General features: G+C 41.9%; 1 protein-coding gene across 1 annotated transcript; it reads right to left on the reverse strand.

Moving 5' to 3' along the window:
• Positions 1-7,942: 7,942 nt before the first annotated feature.
• LOC127452322 (myosin regulatory light chain 11) lies at positions 7,943-11,749 on the reverse strand. The gene is made up of 7 exons (XM_051717725.1): positions 11,617-11,749; positions 10,621-10,716; positions 9,600-9,675; positions 9,394-9,498; positions 9,227-9,305; positions 9,075-9,123; positions 7,943-8,955 (listed from the first exon to the last, which is right to left on the reverse strand). The coding sequence occupies exons 1-7, from the start codon at positions 11,617-11,619 to the stop codon at positions 8,854-8,856; spliced, it is 510 nt and encodes a 169-aa protein (XP_051573685.1). The 5' UTR covers positions 11,620-11,749; the 3' UTR covers positions 7,943-8,853.
• Positions 11,750-22,804: the final 11,055 nt, after the last annotated feature.

The following is a 22,804-nucleotide window of genomic DNA, read 5'->3' on the forward strand; positions in this document are numbered from 1 at the left end:
TGGACTTGGAGCACATTGGGAATTGGGCATTCCAGATAGGTTGAGGAAAAAAAATATATAATTTTATATATAATTCTTTTAATAATTATATATAATTTTACTGTATTTATTCATCTTTGTCAATCCACAGTTTTCCTGAGCAACCACTGAGTGGTGCATGATGATTGCCTGTTTTCTAATTCTGGTCTCGAGACGCCAAATAAAAACTGCCAAAATGAGCGATCCAGAGAACAACCACCATTTAAGTGTTACTTGGTGTAAATATGAATTTCAGGCTCAACTTGCGCAGTTGTTGGCTGTCATAACAACTCAGAGTAATTAATGATATCAATGTAACTAACCTCTGACCATTGTGTCATGTCATATACACACTCAGGTGAGGCACTGTCTATAAAAAAAAAAAAAAACAGTTATCTCGACTCTGTGAAGTATCGGCATGTTTTTTTGACAATTTTTACAACTGTAATACCTTAAACATTACATTACCCGCTAAGAATATATGCTGATGTGAGTGAAAACATTGGAGACTGGAAACTGAAAACAGCTGAATTGCGGAACACTTCTGCCTTCAGGAAAAATGTGGATATTAGTTAATAAAAATAAAATTGTTCATGTTAGTTCATAGTGTTAACATATACAACTTTTGATTTTTAAAATCTATTAGTATGTTGAAATTAACATTAACTTAGTATAATAAATGCTGTAAAAGTATTATTTATTGTTTATTCATGTTACATAATGTTGTTAACAAATAACCTTATTGTGAAGTGTTACCAATTGTGTTATTGTATCATTACTTTTATTTATGACTATTACAGTGTGGCATGGGGGGGCATGGTCATGTGTTGGTCTGCGGGAGAGGGAGAGCGGTAAGGCTCGTCACCTGGTGATCCGGAGGCCTTCCTCGACCTGTTTGAGAAGACAGCCGATTTATGGAGGTGGCCTCCGATCAGTTGGCGGCCCGCCTGTTGCCCTTAATCTCTGGGGAGGTGCAGCTAACGGCACAGCAACTTCCCGCCACCAGCCTCCTTGATTACAGCCACCTGAGAAAGGCCATCCAGCAATGGGTTGGTCGAACCCCGGAGCAGAATCAGCAGCTATTCCGGTCCCTGAGCTTCGGGAAGCACAGCCCCGTTCACTTTTGCGCAGCAGCTTCATGACGCCTGCCGGAAATGGTTGCTGGTGGGGGGAACCCACGGTGCAGTACTGGAGCAGTTCATCTCCCAACTTCCTCGAGGCTTGTCCGAGTGGGTCTAGTGCCATCGCCCGGCGTCGCTGGAGGAAAGCATCCAGCTGGCAGAGGACTACATGGCAACGTTTTCGGGAGGCAGCGAAGCAGTGTCTTCTCTCTCTCCTCTCTCTTCTCCCTCCACCCCCTGTGACTCATGTTTCCCCCCCTCCCGTCCCCCTCAGTCCCGCCCAGTTCTGGCTCATCGAAGGTGGGGAGGAGCCCCACCCAAACCCCACCCCCGGTCCAGAGGACCTTTCCCCTTGTCTGTCCCTCCTACTGCCCCTGTCTCCCTCCGCTATCCCCCCCAGGTTGGCGAGACCGCCCCCACGAGTGCGGAAGGAAGACCTGGGCCGGTCTGCTGGAGCTGTGGGGACGTCGGACACAGTCAGGATCGGTGTCCAGTGATGGAGGTGGGGACACTGGTCCAGATCACCGATGCTCCACAAGCCGCCCTTGATCGAGCAGGGGAGTATTGGATACCGGTAAGAGTAAAAGGGGATACACATCAAGCTTTGGTGGATACAGGTTGTTCTCAAACCTCGATCCACCAACGCTTGGTGCAAGGCAGGGCATTGGATAAGAATAAACGGGTGAGGGTGAGATGTGTGCATGGTGACATTCACAAGTATCCATTGGTTACCACTGAGATACGATTCAGGGGGAAAAGGCATAGAGTCGAGGCTGCGGTTAATTATCGCCTCACCCATCCACTAATTCTGGGAACCAATTGGCCTGGCTTTAAAAATCTATTGAGGGTAATGTGTGTGGATGGGTCCTGCAAAGCAGTGTCGCGGTGTGTGATGTGTGATGCTATGGCTGGAGAGGCGGTCCCAGGGCCCGTCGGCTCCGTGTCAGGATTCTCAGGGGATTTCCATCTGGAGCAGTCATGTGACGAGTCCCTCAAGCATGCCTTTGACCAAGTGAAAGTAATTGATGGTCAACAGCTCCAGCCTAATGTTGCTCTCACATACCCGTACTTTTCTATTATCAAAGAGTGGTTGTATCGAGTGACGCAGGACACTCAGACCAAAGAGAATACAACTCAGCTGTTAGTACCAAAGAGCCGTCGGGAAACACTCTTCCAGGCAGCTCACTATAACCCAATGGCTGGCCACTTAGGGCACAAAAAGACTTTGAACCATATAATGGCCCGTTTCTTTTGGCTGGGCATTCACGGCGACGTACAGTGCATCTGGAAAGTATTCACAGCGCTTCATATTTTCCACATTTTGTTATGTTACAGCCTTATTCCAAAATGGATTAAATTCATTATTTTCCTCAAAATTCTACAAACAATACCCCATAATGACAATGTGAAAGAAGTTTGTTTGAAATCTTTGCAGATGTATTAAAAATAAAAAACGAAAAAAATCACATGTACATAAGTATTCACAGCCTTTGCTCAATACTTTGTTGAAGCACCTTTGGCACCAATTACAGCCTCAAATCTTTTTGAGTATGATGCTACAAGCTTGGCATACCTATTTCTGGGCAGTTTCCCCCATTCTTCTTTGCAGGACCTCTCAAGCTCCATCAGGTTGGATGGGGAGCGTTGGTGCACAGCCATTTTCAGATCTCTCCAGAGATGTTCAATCAGGTTCAAGTCTGGGCTCTGGCTGGGCCACTCAAGAACATTCACAGAGTTGTCCCGGAGCCACTCCTTTGTTATCTTGGCTGTGTGCTTAGGGTCGTTGTGCTGTTGGAAGATGAACCTTCGCCCCAGTCTGAGGTCCAGAGCACTCTGGAGCAGGTTTTCATCAAGGATATCTCTGTACATTGCTGCATTCATCTTTCCCTCGATCCTGACTAGTCTCCCAATTCCTGCCGCTAAAAAACATCCCCACAGCATGATGCTGCCACCACCATGCTTCACTGTAGGGATGGTATTGGCCAGGTGATGAGCAGTGCCTGGTTTCCTCCAGACATGACGCTTGCCATTCAGGCCAAAGAGTTCAATCTTTGTTTCTCATGGTCTGAGAGTCCTTCAGGTGCCTTTTGGCAAACTCCAGGCGGGATATCATGTGCCTTTTACTGAGGAGTGGCTTCCGTCTGGCCACTCTACCATACAGGCCTGATTGGTGGAGTGCTGCAGAGATGGTTGTTCTTCTGGAAGGTTCTCCTCTCTCCACAGAGAAATGCTGGAGCTCTGTCAGAGTGACCATTGGGTTCTTGGTCACCTCCCTGACTAAGGCCCTTCTCCCCCGATTGCTCAGTTTGGCCAGGCAGCCAGCTCTAGGAAGAGTCCTGGTGGTTCCAAACTTCTTCCATTTACAGATGATGGAGGCCACTGTACTCATTGGGACCTTCAATGCTGCAGACATTTTTCTGTACCCTTCCCCAGATCTGTGCCTCGATACAATCCTGTCTCAGAGGTCTACAAACAATTCCTTGGACTTCATGGCTTGGTTTGTGCTCTGACATGCACTGTTAACTGTGGGACCTTATATAGACAGGTGTGTGCCTTTCCAAATCATGTCCAGTTAACTGAATTTACCACAGGTGGACTCCAATCAAGTTGTAGAAACATCTCAAGGATGATCAGTGGAAACAGGATGCACCTGAGCTCAATTTTGAGTGTCATGGCAAAGGCTGTGAATACTTATGTACATGTGACTTTTTTTGTTTTTTAATAAATTTGCAAAGATTTCAAACAAACTTCTTTCACGTTGTCATTATGGGGTATTGTTTATTGAATTTTGAGGAAAATAATGAATTTAATCCATTTTGGAATAAGGCTGTAACATAACAAATTGTGGAAAAAGTGAAGCGCTGTGAATACTTTCCGGATGCACTGTATGCAAATGTTGTACGGCGTGCCGTGAATGTCAGTTGGTGAACCCCAAAAGTGCCATTGCACCCTCTGCCATTGATCGAGGTCCCCTTCAAGAGAATTGGCATGGACATCGTCGGTCCATTAGAGCGGACTGCATGTGGCCATCACTTTGTATTAGTTCTGGTGGACTATGCAACACGATATCCAGAAGCAGTGCCCGAGCGCAATATCTCAGCACGTAGTGTTGCAGAGGCACTCTTCAGAATTATCTCCCGAGTGGGGATTCCAAAGGAAATCCTCACTGATCAAGGCACAAAATTCATGTCACCTACACTTCGTGAACTATATGAATTATTAGGCATTAAATTGATTCGCACCAGTGTTTAACATCCGCAAACCAACTGGTTGGTCGAACGATTTAATAAGACCTTAAAAAACATGATTCGTAAGTTCGTATACGAAGACGCTAAGAATACTACTGTATGGGCGCCGGCCGCGCAGTGTGCTTGACATCATACGGGAAGCTTGGGAGGAAGGACCTTCGAATAGTAAAAACCAAATTCAATATGTTCTTGACCTTAGAGCAAAAGACCTGGGGCAGGTAACAAGAATGTCAACGCCGACTGTATGACAGGGGCACTCGAATTCGGGAATTCACACAGGGAGAGAAAGTGCTTGTATTGCTGCCCACCTCGAGCTCCAAATTACTCGCCAAGTGGCAAGGACCCTTTGAGATTTCGATTATGAGTTTAGGCGAACGGATAGGAGAGGGGCATGTCAAATCTACCACCTAAACCTCCTCAAACCATGGAGGGAGGTGGTGCCTGTAGCCTTGGTGATGGTAGTTCCAGAGAGAGTGGAGCTTGGGCCGGAGGTATCTCCCAAATCAAGTTCATTCACCCCGGTCCCTTGCGGAGACCACCTCTCACTGTCGCAGCTTACAGACTTTGCCAGGTTGCAAGCGGAATTCGCGGCCGTGTTTTCACCCCTACCCGGTCGCACAAACCTCATAGAGCACGATATCGAGACCACCCCGGGGGTGGTCATTCGTAGCCGCCCCTATCGTCTTCCTGGACACAAGAAAAATGTTGTTCAGGAAGAATTTGAGGCAATGCTTGAAATGGGCGTAATACTGGAGTCGCACAGCGATTGGGCCAGCCCAGTAGTTCTGGTACCGAAGAGCGACGGCTCAGTCCGGTTCTGTGTTGACTACAGGAAAGTGAATGCAGTGTCCAAATTTGATGCTTATCCAATGCCGCGAATTGACGAGTTACTCGATCGGTTGGGCGTGGCTCAATTTTACTCGACGCTGGACTTAACAAAGGGATATTGGCAGATCCCTTTAACTCCAGATATCCAGAGAAAAGACGGCTTTTTCCACACCTTCCGGATTACACCAATTTGTGATGCTTCCTTTCGGTTTGTTCGGAACCCCGGCCACGTTTCAGCGCCTTATGGACAAGATCCTCAGACCGCACACGGCATATGCCACTACTCTGATGTCACCAGCCCACTAACTGACCTTACTAAAAAGTGGCCTCCTGATCCGGACCAGTGGACAGAGTCATGCCAACAGGCTTTCTTCAAGGTAAAGGCCGCACTGTGTGGGGGGCTTCTTTTACATGCACCTGATTTCTCTCTCCCCTTTATTTTGCAGACTGATGCATCTGACATGGGGCTGGGCATGGTGCAGACTGATGCATCTAACTGGGAGGGGAAGAATGGCCAGTGCTATTTATTAGTCGCAAGCTCTCCTTCAGGGAGACAAAATACAGCACCATCGAGAAGGAGTGTCTTGCGATTAAGTGGGCTGTTCTTGCCCTCTGCTACTACCTGCTGGGGTGGGCCTTCACCCTCTGTTCCGATCATGCTCCTCTGCAGTGGCTCCACTGCATGAAGCATACTAATGCGTGGATCACAGACTGAGGGCGCAGATGGTTGTGGCTGACTTTCTCTCCAGAAATGGGGGGGGGAGTAGACAGGCTGGATGTTGCCCCAGCCTGAGTCAGCGGTGGGGGTATGTGGCATGGGGGGCGTGGTCATGTGTCAGTCTGTGGGAGAGGGAGAGTGGTATGGCTTAGCACCTGGGTCGTAATTATCTCTAACACCTATCTCTCGTTATAGTGATGGCGGAGGGAGACCAGAGCGTCAGTGTGGGAGAGACAGTGTGGATCAGAGCAGTAGTGTCTGAAGGACCAGCAGCAAGACAGAGACTGTTTATATTGAGTTCCCTATTTGAGTTGGCCAACAAGAGTCGTTTCTTTGTTTTATTTTCTGTGAAGCTATAGTGTGTGAATAAAATACTGAATGGTTCGCTGTCTCCTGACTCCTCCATTGCCCATGAACTTGGATCATTTTACATACAGATTATGAATAAAAAATGAATTAATCCTCAACTTTGTTTTTGTTTTTCACAGTAGTGCTTTACTTATGTGTAATCTCATGCTTTGACTTGGGGCAAAATATAATAATTTACAAAAAAATCAGTACTGTGTGTTGCGTTCTCAGTGATGTTTCGTCGCCCTGCATATTTCAAGGCATTCTGGATGTTTTTTGTTTTTGGCACCATTCTGAGTAAATTCTAGACACTGTTGTGCATGAAAATCCCAGGAGATCAGCAGTTACAGAAATACTCAAACTACTCAAACCAGCCCGTTTGGCAGCAACAATCATGCCACGATCCAAATCACTGAGATCAATTTTTTTTCTCCATTCTGATGGTTGATGTGAAAATTAACTGAAGCTCCTGATCCGTATCTGCATGATTTTATGCACTGCACTGCTGTCACACTTTTGGCTGATTAGATAATCGCATGGATGATTGTTGGTGCCAGACGGGCTGGATTGAGTATTTCTGTAACTGCTGATCTCCTGGGATTTTCACACATAACAGTCTCTAGAATTTACTCCGAATGGTGCAAAAAACAATAAACATCCAATGAAGGGCAGTTCTGCGGACGGCAATACCTTGTTAATGAAAGAGGTCAACAGAGAATGGCCAGACTGGTTCGAACTGACAAAATCTACGTTAACTCAGATAACCGCTCTGTACAATTGTGGTGAGAAGAATAGTACAATATTAGGCAGGTGGTTTTAATGTTGTGGTTGATCGGTGTATATGCCATGTGACTAATCACTCTGTAACAGCAAGAAAATTATGTCCTGGCACATAGCACCACCAAAACACGCAACGTCCTAAGACCTTTACTCTGACTATCCTGAACTGTGACGTCAAATGCAGTGAAGTGAATTCAATGCTTTTAAGAGCCCTTACAAAAACTGGTCCCTCACAAAGCATACACTATAATATAACAAAATATAAGTGATTTATTCGTTGCTTCCCGAAAGTTGTATTTCATCAGTATTTCGCATATTGTATTTAATCAAAACCAGCTTTAACATTCAAGAACCAGCTTGAAACACATCTGTTCTGAGAGCACTTAACCAATCCTCACTAAATGCACTTACTTTTTAAAAATAATAATAAAAAAAAGTCTGTCTCTTTCTTCTTCGCTAGCTTCTATACTACTACAGCCACTCCAGTGTCAAATTGCTTGCTATGTTCCTCATTTGTAAGTCGCTTTGAATAAAAGCATCTGCTATATGACTAAATGTAAATGTATAATCAGAATATATTGCTTCTTTTGAATGACTGTCAGTGAAGATAGATGCTGGTGTAGTGTCAAATTTTAACCCCCTAGTATCCTTATATTTAGGGGTAGGGACCAATGAGGTTGTGGATGGGTGTAGGGGTGGGCTTTAGAGATGAGGACCAATCAAGTGGAGGGGAGTCAGAATTTGGCGGGCAGTCATATTTCGGCACAACACCTGAATGATGGTGTAGTTATGGAATCTACCAGCAGGGGCTAACTGCAGAGAAAAATGTATTTGCCTCTTTTCATCGCACCTATTACACACAGCCAGCACAGACACAGCAGTACAAAAGATAGATGTTTTATTCATAGTTTGTGTTTTTCTTTATTGGTTACAGAAGAGTATCTGACAGAGCAAAGCAGGCCCAGATGCAGAAAGCAAAAGAGTGGGTAGATTAAAAAAAAAAAAGACATGGACAGAGCTATAGTTCAGTGGAGAGGGGGAGTGAAGAGGATATGTTTTCTTTCAGTCCCCACTGTCCTCTTTTCCTTGGATGGTCTGTTTCTCTCGCTTCTTCCGTGATAAGGCTGGCATCACTTTTAGGAAACCAAGCTCTCTCAGTACAAACCTCATTTGGTCATTTTTTCACCATTAGTCAACTGGTGGGGGAACTAAACAAGACTGATTACAAGTTCCTCTATTATAGAGTGAGATCACTCTGTCTTGCTTCTGTTTCCCCAGAGTGGGCTCACAACACTCTTCCAGATGTAGCAAGAGAGCTGCTTAAGCCAAAGGCAGAAAAGAGCTTGAGATGTCTTCATTCCAATCCTCAAGACAATAGCAAAAGATGCTGCAACTTTAATGCATGCTTTTGACAGTGATGGAAAAGTGAAAAATGAAAGAGAGGTGGTGAGTAATGAGAAACGGAGAAAGAGAGAGTATGTGAGAGATATGGAAATGTTGTTAAAAGATCATTTTATTGAAAACAATCCCATGTCCCCACTGACAGACACTGTGGTCATGAGCCTCTCCACCCTCCTGATTAAGTCTCAATGAGACAAGTCTTTGTTTTTGAATGAGAGCAGAATTGAGGAGAGAGAGAGAGTAAGTGCTTGAGAGTGACAAAGATGGATGGAAAGGAAGAAAGGGAGGAAGAAACACAAAGTAAGAGGAGGAGGACAAAGAGCAGACTGGGAGAGTAAAGCGGCGAGGGATGCATTTTCATCTCTTCATTTTTCTTTTCTCCTCTTGTCTTTTACTCCTCCTTCTCCTCTCCGTGTGTGATGACGTAGCAGATGTTCTTGTAGTCAACATTGCCAGCCACATCTGGGGGGAAGGCGGCAAACAGATTCTTCATCTAAATATGTGGTAAAAGAACAAAGAACTTGTTATATTTAACCAACATTAAAAATGGTGACAAGTTGTTGACTTATGAGCTAATCCAAAAAAACACAGGAGAGCAACATCTGATCTCACCTCCTCTGCGGAGAACCTGTCGCACTGAGTGGTCAGAAGCTCCTCAAGGCTGGATAGGCAAAAAAAAAAAGACAGAAAGAGGCAGTCAGAGATGGAATTTCGATTGATTTAGAAGTCTGTGATTTGCTTTTCACTGGAAAATAAAGACTCACAATTCCTTCTTGATGGTGCCAGTGCCCTCGGGGTCCAGCACCTTGAAGGCAGACACGATGACATCCTCTGGGTCAGCACCTTTCAGAGACAGGGAGAGCAAGTTACATCACACTTGCAAAGAGCTGAATACAACAATGGTCCAGAGAAAAAAACAGCTTTTGCATACCCTTCAGCTTCTCTCCAAACATGGTCAGGAAAACGGTGAAGTTGATTGGGCCGCTGGCCTCCTTGATCATGGCCTCCAGCTCCTCATTCTTCACATTCAGCTGGCCTATAGAATGATGAGGATAATCAGCACAGGAATGAGTGATCACAGATTCATGATGATAAGTTCAAAGAACATAAACTGGAATGGGATATAAACTGACTTACCCATTGAGGCCAACACGTCCCTAAGGTCATCTTTGCTGATGATACCGTCTCTGTTCTGGTCAATGATTGTGAAAGCCTGTGGATGTCAAACAGAAAAAGAAATCAAGAACATTGTTACAGGTGTTAGTCATGATAGAAATTAGAGACCAACCAGTGGTAATGGTTGTGAACCTATGACTCAAGGAACTTTGATTGGATTGGATTTTTTAAATTCTTTTATGTTCAATCTCCATTCTGTTGTTAGCTTTTATCTCTTGCCTGACTCTAGAAAAATTTCCTTTCTCAGTCACATGAAACACAAGATGACCCCCTTTAGCTTAAATATATAACGACAGCTGCTAACCCCCACCCGGCTCCCACAGAGACCCTCCCTGATGCATCTTTCCATCTGTGAGAAGTGTTCCCAACTGAAATGTCAGACATTTGAAGTAGCACTTGAGACAGCTATATCACTTACAAACTACCCAAACCATTTCATATCCTTACTTAGCTCAATCACACATTACCTAGACTTAACACAAATTCCACTGTCACCTTACACTTTTAGCGTGTACACATACACACAGATATGCACACTATTTACTTACTGTCTTATATAATGATGCTGATTGACATTAATCATGATTTTGAAGAATGATAAGGAGGGACGACTACTTATTTGCCAGCCTTTCCTTTGTGCACTTTTCTTGTCATTTCAAGGCCCAATCAGAAAGCTAATGTACATTTAATGTACCTTTCCTGCAACCACTAAATCTGGCCTTCAACATAAACCTTAAAAAAAGGTAACACTTTATTTTAATATGTGTCCTTGTTACACATATTACATGCATTTACTATAGTAATAACAGTTAATTATGAATAATTACAAGCAACTAACCCTAAACCAAACCCTTACCCTAAACCTAAACCTATAGTAAGTACATGTTGTTAATTAGTAATAATCAGTAATTACTTTTGTAATTACACTGTAACAAGGACACATTAAAATAAAGTCCTTTCAGTCCAAGATAACGATTGTCACCTCCTTGTACTCCTGAATCTGGCTCTGCTCAAACATGGAGAAGACATTGGAGGAACCTTCTCCTCCTCCTGCCCTCCTCTTGGCCTTCTTGGGTGCCTAGATATGCACAAATATAGCATTTTTAGCATTTAGCAGCACAGCTATCTGAAAACACATTACAAAAGCATACTTGCACACACATATAATGCATCAAGTGGATATTTCCTCTGTGTTGACACTAATACATGTTGATGCAATTTCAAAATCAGCTAATGGTTACAGACATTTACATTGCATTGCCTCACATAGCACCTTTTACACACACCAAATTCTCAGAACAAAGCTGGAGTTTTGTTCTGCTTTAACACATTCTAGCGAGCACACTGTGGCTTACTGTACATTGATTATTTCAAATAAAATCATGAATAGCTACACATGAATGAAACAATACATTTTATATGTGTGATATACATCCAAATAATGATCTATAGACCACAGGTATAATCAATAAATAATGAAGTTTCAAGGGTCTGTCATTATTTACAGTTTTTGTCAACTGTTGAATGGTACCTACTATCTAGCATTAGCTAGCAATATGTTATCTATGGAAAATCTATTTCATATTATATGACATCCCTTCCAAATTGTTTTTAAAAAAATAATAATAATCATTTATGAAACTTAATTTATGAAAAGTGTTTTATTTCATAAAAAAAATAAAAATAATAAAAAAATAAAAATAATAATAATAATTTTGAACAGAGTAAAATCGCTCAGTTTTGCAGCCTAAATCCTAACGTCCTGGTTCCAAAAACAGGTTCGGGACAAAAAAGCAATGTCATATTGTAAGTCCACAGTTGAAGTATCCAAGAATAAGATGCTAAAAATTGAGCTCTTATCCATATGAACATGCTGAGAGTGTTACAGCCTCAGGTGTGTGTCATTATTTCCTTGGTTCCTATGTGTCCACCTAGATGGACAGGTGGACAGGTAACCGCTAAACTACAGGTTACTCACCATGTCGAGACGGTATGTGACGGTGTGAAGCCTAAGAAGCACAAGAAGTGAAGATAGTTTGAAGCCGCGTAGTGACCTGTTCTCCCTGGGCTTATATACTACACAAGGCCTCTTGCTAATTATAGATCCAACCTTAAGTGTGGCTTGGGAAATAGCAGATAGAGACCAAGGGAAATCTATGAAGGCTGGGGGAGGGGGGCTTGGGGGGGGCTTGGGGGGGGGGGGGGGGAGAGATGAGGTAGGGGGAAAGAGATGAAGGAACAGAGGGTGGGATACCCTATCATCTTACAGTGATCAGAAATAGCTATGTAAGTCTTGGAATGGGATAAATCTGATATTCCAGGGATGTGGCAGCAGTCCTCATGTCTCATGTAGACTAATATGGACATGGAGACATAAGGGACTGTTTGGGCTTCAGACACTCACATGCTAGCACGGACAATCACATAACTCTTGAAATGAATGGGATTAAACATGAAAAATTATATGCAGTTATATAACAACTCTAAAACCGAAACACTGGGGTTGGGGACTTACAGTAATAGAGACTAATTGTTCTAAGGATGTGTACATGCCTCTATCTGGTATATAAGAATTCATTCTGGCTTCTTAACCCTTGCCCTCACCACTTTCTAAATTGGCCCTAATCGAAAATAGGTTTTAATGCATTTCCAAGTATAGTGATGCCATAAGATAGAGGTCTGACCTCCCCTTCCCATCTCCACAACCTCCACCACCATATGGCCATGCCCATTTTTCACTTTCTTATCTGCAGTCACTCATTAATAGAAATCGTGAGATCTGATTTGTGGTGGCTCAAGGGAAGCTGCTCTGTGTGCGGGTATATTATTCTCTTCTCATCCTCAGTTTGGGATGATTAGTGGACACAAGCATAGGACGGCTCAGAGAGGGGTTGGTAGGGGACATAGAAGGGAAATTTGAGGCTTAAGAGAAGGAGGGGGCAACATGCTGAAGGGACAGCTGAGAGGGACTGAAATAGCAAAACAGACTTGTCTGCTCCTTGCACTCTGCTTTTCTTTTCTGTTCAATTCATCAGTCATTTTCTTGTCTACTTCTGTCCAACTGTTTATGCATTCTTTTCCTTCTTAAGGTTCATTTGATATCTTGCGAGTTTCTCCTTCACTTGTTTCCTTCTCCTATCTTACTCTAGATACTTCCAACATCTTCAGCTAAATAATATTTTTATTTGTAAGATTTCAGCTCACTCTTCCTGTAGATTAGTTCAACCGCGTACATTTCTTTGCAATTATTGGGAGTACCAGTGTTATGGATGGACAGCAAAATTATTTCAAACCAAAAGCACTGCATCTCTGTATTATAAAACAACAATCGATGTTCCCTCTTTATTTAAGGCCTGCAGTCAGTTGCAAGAAACCCCTTAAGTTAAGAAAACCCTTAGTTGCAATAGCCTTACAATTATTACAATGGGTTTTCTTAACTTAAGGGGTTTCTTACTGTTAATCAAGGCAAATGGGCCCTAACCACTGTCCTCTGAACTTCTTCTCTGAAGATACTTCAAAACCATCTGTAACTTCTACTGCACTACTGTAGACAACAATGTTGTATTTATTAGTAACATGATTTAACAATAATTTTATACTTCCTTGGCATCCATTTAGTAAAAATATGTTTTGTGTTCTAGTTAGTTGTGAAATGTCAATATATTATTTTAAAGGACCATTGCATCAGCACATTTCATATGTATCACATGTATACTTTGTATATTGTAAAGCCCTGCAACTGCCACTGAAACTGCAAAGAACTTGCACATTCTGTATACTGTGTTGTATATGTATATTGTGTATTATGTGTATACTGTGCATAGTGAGAATGTTTTGAATTCTATACATTTATTATTATGTTTTAAACTGTCACTACACAAATGCAATTTTGGTGGACGACATGCACACCCAAATTTTATGACCACTGTTACTCTTGTGTATATGATACGGTATATATTTTTTATCCACTGCTTGCATTTAAAAACCATGCTAAAGCTGCTTAGTGAATAGTCTTCTCAAATTAGATGTGGTATAGCCTAAGCTATATTAGCACAACCTTCCTACAGCTATATATGGTGGAGCCGCATCCAAAGAGTATACGAGAGAGAGATGGGGAGGGTGAGAAAGGACCTGGTCAGAGGAAATAGTGCTTGATTTGACATATCTGAGATATAATTTCAGTTTACAAAAGAATCATATTAAACACAATATAAATAAAATATAAGTAAAATATCATTTAAAGCCCCTTTCAAGCATATTTAAGTTATGCATGACATGTGTCCATTTATCCGCAATTCAGTTTCTTCATATGCTGGCCTGTAGAGTGTCAACCACCTTTGTATTGTTTATGGTCTGACAAAATGTGCATATCTATGCATAGGTGCATATTGTGTGTAATGTGATCTGACATTTGTAGTCAAAGCTGTTTATCACCCCAGAGATGAGTGGAATCCAAATGAGGTAAAGAAGGCCATGTCAACACTAGAGGGGTCTGACATACCTCATCTTTGCAGTGTGAAAGGTTTAAGGTTGAAATGAGGTGCGTCCGATATTTCAAAGCATTTCTAGTTATTGTTTCTGTTGTCAGAGCTCTGATATATTACAGAATTTCCATAAATCTCCGTAAACTATTATAATTATTATACTAACCACAACATCTCCCTAATAACTGCTCCCCTACATAAAGATACATTTGTCCACATATGTTTGGAATGTATTTACAATAAAAGTTCAATAAAGTACAATTACATTTCTCCACCTAGATTTCAATAAACATTGTACTTACAACAGTGAAACTAATTTTAACATTTTGCTTTGTTGTGCAACATGCAATGTTCAAATGCAGACAGTATATTGGTTTTATGTAACAAAAATGTAAGACTTACCTTTACATTATAAATGACTAAATGACTGGCCTATAAAATAATATGCATTACTGAAGTACTGCACTAAAAAAAAAAAATTCAAGCAAGTTTTTGCACACTGTTTTAAGTCAATCTTATTTATTTATCACACATATATAGTGAAATACTTTTTTCACATATCCCAGCTAAGCTGGGGTCAGAGTGCAGGGTCAGCCATGATATGGTGCCCCTGGAGCAGATAGGATCAAGGGCCTTGCTCAAGGGCCCAACAGTGGGATCTTGGCAGTGCTGGGGCTTGAACCCCCAACCTTCTAAGCAGTGCCCCAGAGCCTTAACCGCTAAGCCACCACTGCCCCTAATGGTATAAAACCAAGTAAAATCTAATTATCTTTATGACATAATAGCGATTAAAGTGAGTAAATTTTACCTAAACATTTTAGTAAATTCAGTGTTATACAAGGTACTTAAATAAACATATAAACATCTTATTAGAACATGTCACGCTTAACAATTCCCTCAAAAGTATATGTTTAATCATGTAATAAATGACATACAGTAACCTCCCACAAGGAAACTTATTGAATGCTATGTAGTCTATGAACCAATATCACCCTACATTACCAGCAATAGAAGCAACATCTATAGCTGTGCATGCAGCTTGGTGCACAAAACGTCTCGGTTACGTATGTAACCTCGGTTCCCTGAGACAAAGGGAATGAGACATTGCATTTATTAACGCATATGGACAGTGCCATCATACACGACCTAGTTGAAACCACTCTACAATAACGGCAATATTCTAATATTGACTATGGTGTTTGAGCCCTGGCTGTTTTGGCATGAAACTGTCCGCTATAAAAACAGAATTTCTGACTGAGAACAAGGAGCTCATCGCTCGTGCCTCAAGAACTCTGAGTCTTGTAGTGCGGCTAGCATTCGCAATGTCTCTTTCCCTTCGTCTCAGGGAACTGAGGTTACGTAGGTAACCGAGACGTTCCCTTACGACTCAGTACACTTGACATTGCGTTTATTAATGCATATGGGGAACAGAATCCCATCACGCCAAACTACAAGATATAACCTTCCAGAAAGGAATCCTGATGCTGTAGTCTCATGGGACGGCGACCAACATGAGTATGCCGCAGTGAGTGACCCTTGTGTTGGGCCAGGAGGGATGCACTCAGAATGAATATATGAACTATAGTCATATAGTATGAGTTAACTCCTTCACGAACCCAGTCAGGAAGGGAGTTAATTTATAATGCAAGTGCTTGTGACTTATGGTAAATTACAATGGCCTGAATGCAGGCGGTTGTGTAAAAAGATGGGGAGCTGGTCCTTAAAGGGAGGAGCATATGTATATATATTTGGCCAATGAATAGCAAGTGCTCTAAACAGAGAAGACTTGTGAAGAGAGAGACGTTACTTCTAGGTTGTAAAAACTTGCAAATGTGTTTTGAGAAGACCATCCTGCTGCAAAGAAAACCCATATGTCTTGTAAGGACACACCATTCGTCCATGCCCATGAGGAGGTCATGCCTCTTGTTGAGTGTGCTTTAACACCATTTGGGCAAGTCTTACCCTACGACTCATAAGCCAGGGCAATTGCATCGACTATCCAGTGAGAAAGTCTTTGCTTGGAGACGGACATTCCTTTCGTGCGTCCTCCATAGCATATAAAGAGCTGATCAGACAGTCTGAACTGGCGGGTATGTTCAACGTATGTGTGTAGCTTCCGCACAGGGCATAAGAAATGCAATGATTGTTCCTCATCCGAATTAAATGGAGGAGGGCAGAAGGCCTGAAGGTGAACCACCTGTGCTCTGAAGGGCGTGGTTTGATTAGGACCTTAGGACTAAAGTTATGTCCCAAGTCGGGACTGTTAAATTGTCTTGCTCCTTTAAGGAACTTTATGATTAAATCATCTTTGCCTATAGTGGTGCCGGCTTCATGTGCGTGATACACAGATGTAGTCACCACATATACTTTGAGCGTTGATGGGGTGAGTCTTGCGTCTAATCGCTCTTGAATAAATATGAGAATTTCACGTATGGGGCAGTTTACTGGGTCTTTGCCATGTGAGAGACACCAATCAGTGAACAATTTCCATTTTAGCATGTAGAGGCATCTCGTGGACAGTGCTCTGACCTGTAAAATGGTGTTCATGACTGAATGTGTCAGTTCTGGCATGTTTAGTGCGCTCCGTTCAGGGGCCACACATGCAGGTTCCACAGCTTGGGCTGGAGATGCCAGATTGTGCTGTGTGTCTGAGAGAGGAGATGCCTCCTTAGCGGTATTTCCCATGGCGAGCTGTACAGCATCTCTATCATTTCAGGAAACCATGGCTGGTTGGGCCATTTCGGCTCAACCAACAGAATAATTTCCTTGTCCTCTCGGACTTTGCATATGACCTGCATCAGGCACACCATGGGAAACGCATATCTGCATTTTGCCAGCCATTTGTGGGCTATTGCATCTGCTCCTAGCGGGGCTTGGGACTTCAAGTACTAGAGGGGGCAGTGGGTATTCCTCACTGAGGCAAATAGATCGATTTCTGCTTTGCTGAACATTTCCCAAATCCTCAATACAGTTTGAGGATGAAGTCTCCATTCGCCCGATATCACCCTGCCGCTGAGTAAGCTTTTATAGCCAGTGCGGACTTTTGTCGACACGGCTTGGAATGATGTATGGGGCATGATTTCCATGCCCTTTTGCTCGCTGGGCAGAGGTGTGCTGCTACCACCTCCTCCACAGGGGGTAGTTGGGCATTACCGTTTTCTTCCCTATGATCCACATTAGAGAGTCACTGTGCGAGCATGCTGAGAACGGCCGGCACCAGGACTTAGACAGTTCATTATGAACTTCGGGGAAGAATGGGGCAGATTTGCGAGACGCGGCCAATTGACAGCGTCTGTACTGCAGGAACCATTCATCAAGGTGAGACTGTTCAGTTTCCTCTGGGGGAGACCACTCAAGGTTAAGCACTTTGACCGCCCTTATAAGGATGCAGAGCATCTCTCTGTCAGTGGCGCATGCACGCTCCTCGCCCTTGCTGACCACTCGCCTGATGCAGCGAGAGATATGACATAGTCATTATCATCCCCAGCGTCAGAACCGCTGAACGAGAATAGGCCGTGCGCTCTTCCAGAGGGTGAAAACTCATCTTGCACATAGCGTATCGGAAAACATGCACTTTGTGGAGATTGAGGGGCTCGTGGGGCGTGTGCCGGCACGAGGACCACATCAAATTCATCCTGCTTGACCTCGCGGCCCCACTGTGCCTCCTCGTGTGAATCCTACGGTATCGCAGAAGAGGCAGGTGGGAGGGCGCATGAGGCTGAATCATCCCTCAGAACGAGGGCGATTCACGAGCGAAGCGTCTTGAGACTCATGCCCTCGCAGTGAGGACAGTCTGTCTCCATGAGAGCTAACTCTGCGCGGGCGTGGCCCAGACAGTAAACACAGTTCTCATGCTGATCTGACGGCAGGATGTGCCTCTCGCACAAGGAACACTTACAGAACAGTATCTTTAAAAAGACGCAAACACATAAGTGACTCTTTTAAATATATAAATATATAAATAAATATATATTTATATCACACAGTATACAATACACAATATACAATTGCTTTGTAAGGATACACAAAACCTGTCAAAACGCTGCGGGGAATCAGGATGCTGAGGCCCTTTCACCAGCGAAGCGTCAAGTGGCGAGGCGGTGTGATGTTCGCCGGAGCACTGCAGGGGAGCGGAAAGTCTTCCCGTGAAGATTCTGCCCACTGACTCGTGTATATCAATGGCGAAGGTAGAGGGCTTCTAAACAAGAGATTATCGCTGTCTTGAAGGAAGAAATTCTGAGAAAATGGTGTTTGTGCACCTGTTTTTATAGCGGACAGTTTTGCGCCAAAACAGGCGGGGCTCAAACACCATAGCCGATATTAGAATATTACTGTTATTGTAGATAGGTTTCAACTATGTCATATAAGAAAGCACTCCCCATATGATTAATAACGCAATGTCAAATGTACTAAATCGTAAGAGAACACCATGACGGTTACATCAACACATAAATTTTTTGATCATGAACAGGTAATTTTGAGTAGAAAATGAACATACGTTTCCAAACGTTACAGAAAAATGAAAAATAAAACATTGTAAATAAACCATGCAAGCTCATTAATTATACAAGACTAGTGTATGTTGGGAACACCAGCTTCGAAAAGTAAAATTTACTTATTTACTAGTTTACTTATTTGAAATTTGCTTAAATTAGCAAATAAATATGCCAAAGTTTTCTACTTTAGGATTAACACATGACACATTGTAAAAATAACAAACAACATTAAATATTATTACTTATAAACTAGAGCTAATTTTTACATGTTTGTATGTAGAATTTACTTAATATTTTCAAGTTCACACTTAAACTTACTTATTCAATGTAGAAAGTACTTAATCTTTTCTGCTATATTTACTTCACCACAAAATCCTTTTTTTCAGCATGTATGAAGTACAGTATGTACAGTACTGTTGTTGAAGCACAGTGCCCTCTGGAGGCCTCTCTTCATCTCACGAGCTGCTCCTTTTGTAAGCTTAATAAATGCAGACAAACTAACTTTTTTTAAGTTTTATTTTCACATTTACTGATATGACAATAACAGCAATAATGATTCAAGTAACAAAAATGCCCAAAAGCAAGACAATTTTGATTTTAAATATTGTGTTTAATGTTTCAAATAGTTAAGCATAAATTATACAGTACAGTCAAGAGAACAAAGGCAAATGGCATCTACATCCCTAAAGAACTGAGGTGGAGTGAAAGAGGAAGATGAAGCAGTGTGTGTATTTCAGTTTGTTTGTGAAAACTCCTGAACAGAAAACAATTCTGTAAGGCAGAACTATGAAACCGTAACTTGCATGTAATATGTTCCTCTGCACAACATCACATTAGTCTGGTTTTTGAACCAGGCCACACTTTACTACTTTAACCCTTGTAACACATGTGGGTGTTGGGCCTGTGTTCGTATTGAGAGGATAAAATCAGTTCAAATTACCAATATAAAATATGATCTTCTGGACCAGGTTAACTTTTACACACCCAATCTACAACTTCAATTCCGAAAAAGTTGGGACAATATGAAAAATGCTAATAAAAACAAAAAGGAGTGATTTGTAAATTATATTCACCCTTTGCTATATTGAAAGGACTACAATTACACATTATATGATGTTTCTCCTTGTGAATTTCATTGTTTGTTTTTTTAAATGTGCAGTCATTTCAAATCAGATGATTGCAACACACTCCAAAAAAGTTGAGACAAGGGCAGTTTATGATTAATAATAATTTGACATGTTGAAATAACAAGGCGATGTCAAACAGAAGATGTTAAACAGGTGAGGCAATCTTGTCATGATATATAGGGAGCCTCCAAAACAGCCTAGTTCTTCAAGAGCAAGGATAATTTGAGAACAATGTTCCCCAAAGACAAACTGGAAGGATTTGGGGCATTTCACCCTCTACAGTGCACAATATATATAAAAGATATAAGGAAATTCCACTTTTTAAACTTAACAAACTTGTGTCTTAATAAGTGTTTTGTTTTTTTCTCCCCAATTTGGAATGCCCAATTCCCAATGCGCTCTAAATCCTTGTGGTGGTGTAGTGACTTGCCTCAATCTGGGTGGCGGAGGATGAATCTCAGTTGTCTCCGCGTCTGAGACGTCAATCCACGCATCTTATCACGTGGCTTGTTGAGCGCGTTACTGTGGAGACATAGCGCATGTGGAGGCTCATGCATCCACATGCAACTCACCATGCGCCCCAACGAGAGCTAGAACCACAATATGGCAACCACAAGGAGGTTACCCCATGTGACCAGTGGCGGACTGGGCATTGGGAGAACCTGGACTTTTTCCGGTGGGCCGGCCACGAATTGGGGCCACTGCGTTATGCAGAACGCGCCACAAAACGGCGCTGCGATATGCAGAAAGGGACAGCACCCCCAACAACTTTTGGGCCAGTTTCTATGTAAAATTGAATTTTCTTCCCAGTCTGCCTGTGCATGTGACTCATAACTCTCTAGCAACCAGGCCAATTTGGTTACTTGGGTGACCTGGCTGGAGTCTCGAGTCCCTGGATTCGAGCTTGTGACTCCAAGGGTTGTAGTCAGCATCTTTACTCACTGACCTACCCAGTCCCCCCCCTTAATAAGTGCTATTAGAAGAAATGGTGATGTTTCGCAGTGGTAAACACTCAACTGTCCCAACTTTTTTGGAGTGTGTTGCAATCATCTGATTTGAAATTACTGTATATGAAAAAAAAAAAGAAATTCACAAGGTAAAACATCATATAATGTTGTAGTGCTTTCAATATAGCAAAGGCTGAATATAATTTACAAATCACTCCTTTTTGTTTTTATTACCATTTTTCATACTGTCCCTACTTTTCTGGAATTGGGGTTGTTCGTATAAGAAATGATAAGAAATCACACAGACCAGTGATTAAGAATTGTAACAAGAACAGCCAGCTTTTATTTAGATGACTAGTCTTCAACTCTTTCTCTGAGGAAGTAACTCACTCACATCAAGATAAATATAAGTAATGCAATAAATAAGTGAATAAATAAATAAATAAATAAATAAATAAATAAAATGAATAAATAGTAGAGAATTAAATACAGAAATTCAATAAATATTCCATTTAAATATTAATATTTAAATAATTATCAATGGTTTAAACATAAGATATATACAGATATATACACAATATTTCCGTTTGTTATATTCTTTTTCTTCCAAGGTTAAAATCAGTTTCTTTTCAATTTTGGGGCCCCTTTTTGTTTTTTGTTTTGTTTTTGTTTTTAGGTTGCAACCATCTATTTTGTTCTCTTCCAGTTCCTTTTACTACCTGGGTAGATTTGATAGTTTCGGTTTGATTCACATCTCTGTGTATGACCCTGTATCTGCTTATCTCTGATCCACCCTATGTACTGTAGATGAAGGTGGTGTTGGTGACTCATTCAGTTTAATGGGAGTTGTAGTCCATTTGCGTCAATACCGCATTCACACACTAGAGGAATTTGTAGTTCATTGGGTTGGCTCACCTTCTTGGTATCCGGTTTCTCCCATCTGAGTTTTCGCTTCAATCATGCATCAATTTAGTCATAAAACAACAACAACCGGAGTCTTCACAACTAACTGCAGTTTAACAAAACACACATTAATAATCAGTTCAGGTTAATCTTTTCATCAAAATAATCTTTAAATCCTCTCGTGTTTCTCTTAGTGATCTATTCTTTTAAACTCCTTTGCTGGTTGATTATATTCCAAATCTAACGGTCAGTCATCAATAGAAAAAATATTTAAATTAGGCTTTTTAGGTGCATGCGCACCATAGCACGTGCAAAAGGTATTATAAATAGATCAGAGAAACCAATGCATGCTCAGTAATTCAATATTGCAATTCATATTTATATTATTGACACTATTCATAAGGGATTTAACAGGGGTTACATTCTCCCCTCCTGAATCTACATGCGTCTCTGCATGTTAAAAATGTATCAGCATGAGTCAACTAATCTCTAGTTACAAAGGTGTACTCAGAATTAAGGGCCTGAGTGAAGGCTCTGTCATGTCCACTAAAAATAGATTGCATAACTAGAACTAAAGTGTTTCCTAGGGTTTGGTAAGTCAATCTGTTTGGAGCTTTTCTTTGCCTTGTTGATTTTCTGATCTCCCTTTCTTCTCTAGCAGATCTTGGCTGAGTAGTCACAGTTTCATCTGCATGACGTTCCACATATTCAACTCCCATGTCTTCAGCTTCCTCTGCACTACTTTGGATTCCTTGGTTTCTTTTTAGGTTCTCTATATCTATGGCTTCAGTTTGAAGTTCAGATGTGAAAGGTAAGTATGAGTCGACAGTAGTTCCAGTAAGTGTGGTATCTCTTCTTGGGTGTGTTCTCTTTAGATGTAGATGATAAACATGGATTAACTGCACATTCAGGTAAGCATGCTCTCTCTTCTCCATTAAGTAGGTTTCCTGCAGGCAGAGAAGGTAAGTATGGATCGACTGTACCCTCAGCTAAGTTTGCTGCCTCTTCACCTTTGTGCAGATCCTCTTTAGATGGATAGAGTAAGTATGGTGTCTCTTTTCCATTGGGTAGGCTGTCACCAGTACTCTCATGAGGTTGGAATATTTTAGCAGCAGGATTTAGGTAGGAAGAATACAAAATGTTATTTCCTGCAGCTGAAGGGGCAACAGTGTGTGAAAAAACTTCCTCGCTAGGCCGTCGTTCTGCACA

Source organism: Myxocyprinus asiaticus, chromosome 14, assembly GCF_019703515.2.
Source record: "Myxocyprinus asiaticus isolate MX2 ecotype Aquarium Trade chromosome 14, UBuf_Myxa_2, whole genome shotgun sequence".
NCBI classification, from domain to species: Eukaryota; Metazoa; Chordata; class Actinopteri; order Cypriniformes; family Catostomidae; genus Myxocyprinus; species Myxocyprinus asiaticus.

Coding starts and splice junctions, on each gene's coding strand:
- LOC127452322 (XM_051717725.1), bottom strand. Junction 9,676..10,620: donor AGATTCAGGAGTACAAGGAG/GTGACAATCGTT, acceptor TGACATCCACAG/GCTTTCACAATCATTGACCA. Junction 9,306..9,393: donor GTTTGGAGAGAAGCTGAAGG/GTATGCAAAAGC, acceptor TGTCTCTGAAAG/GTGCTGACCCAGAGGATGTC.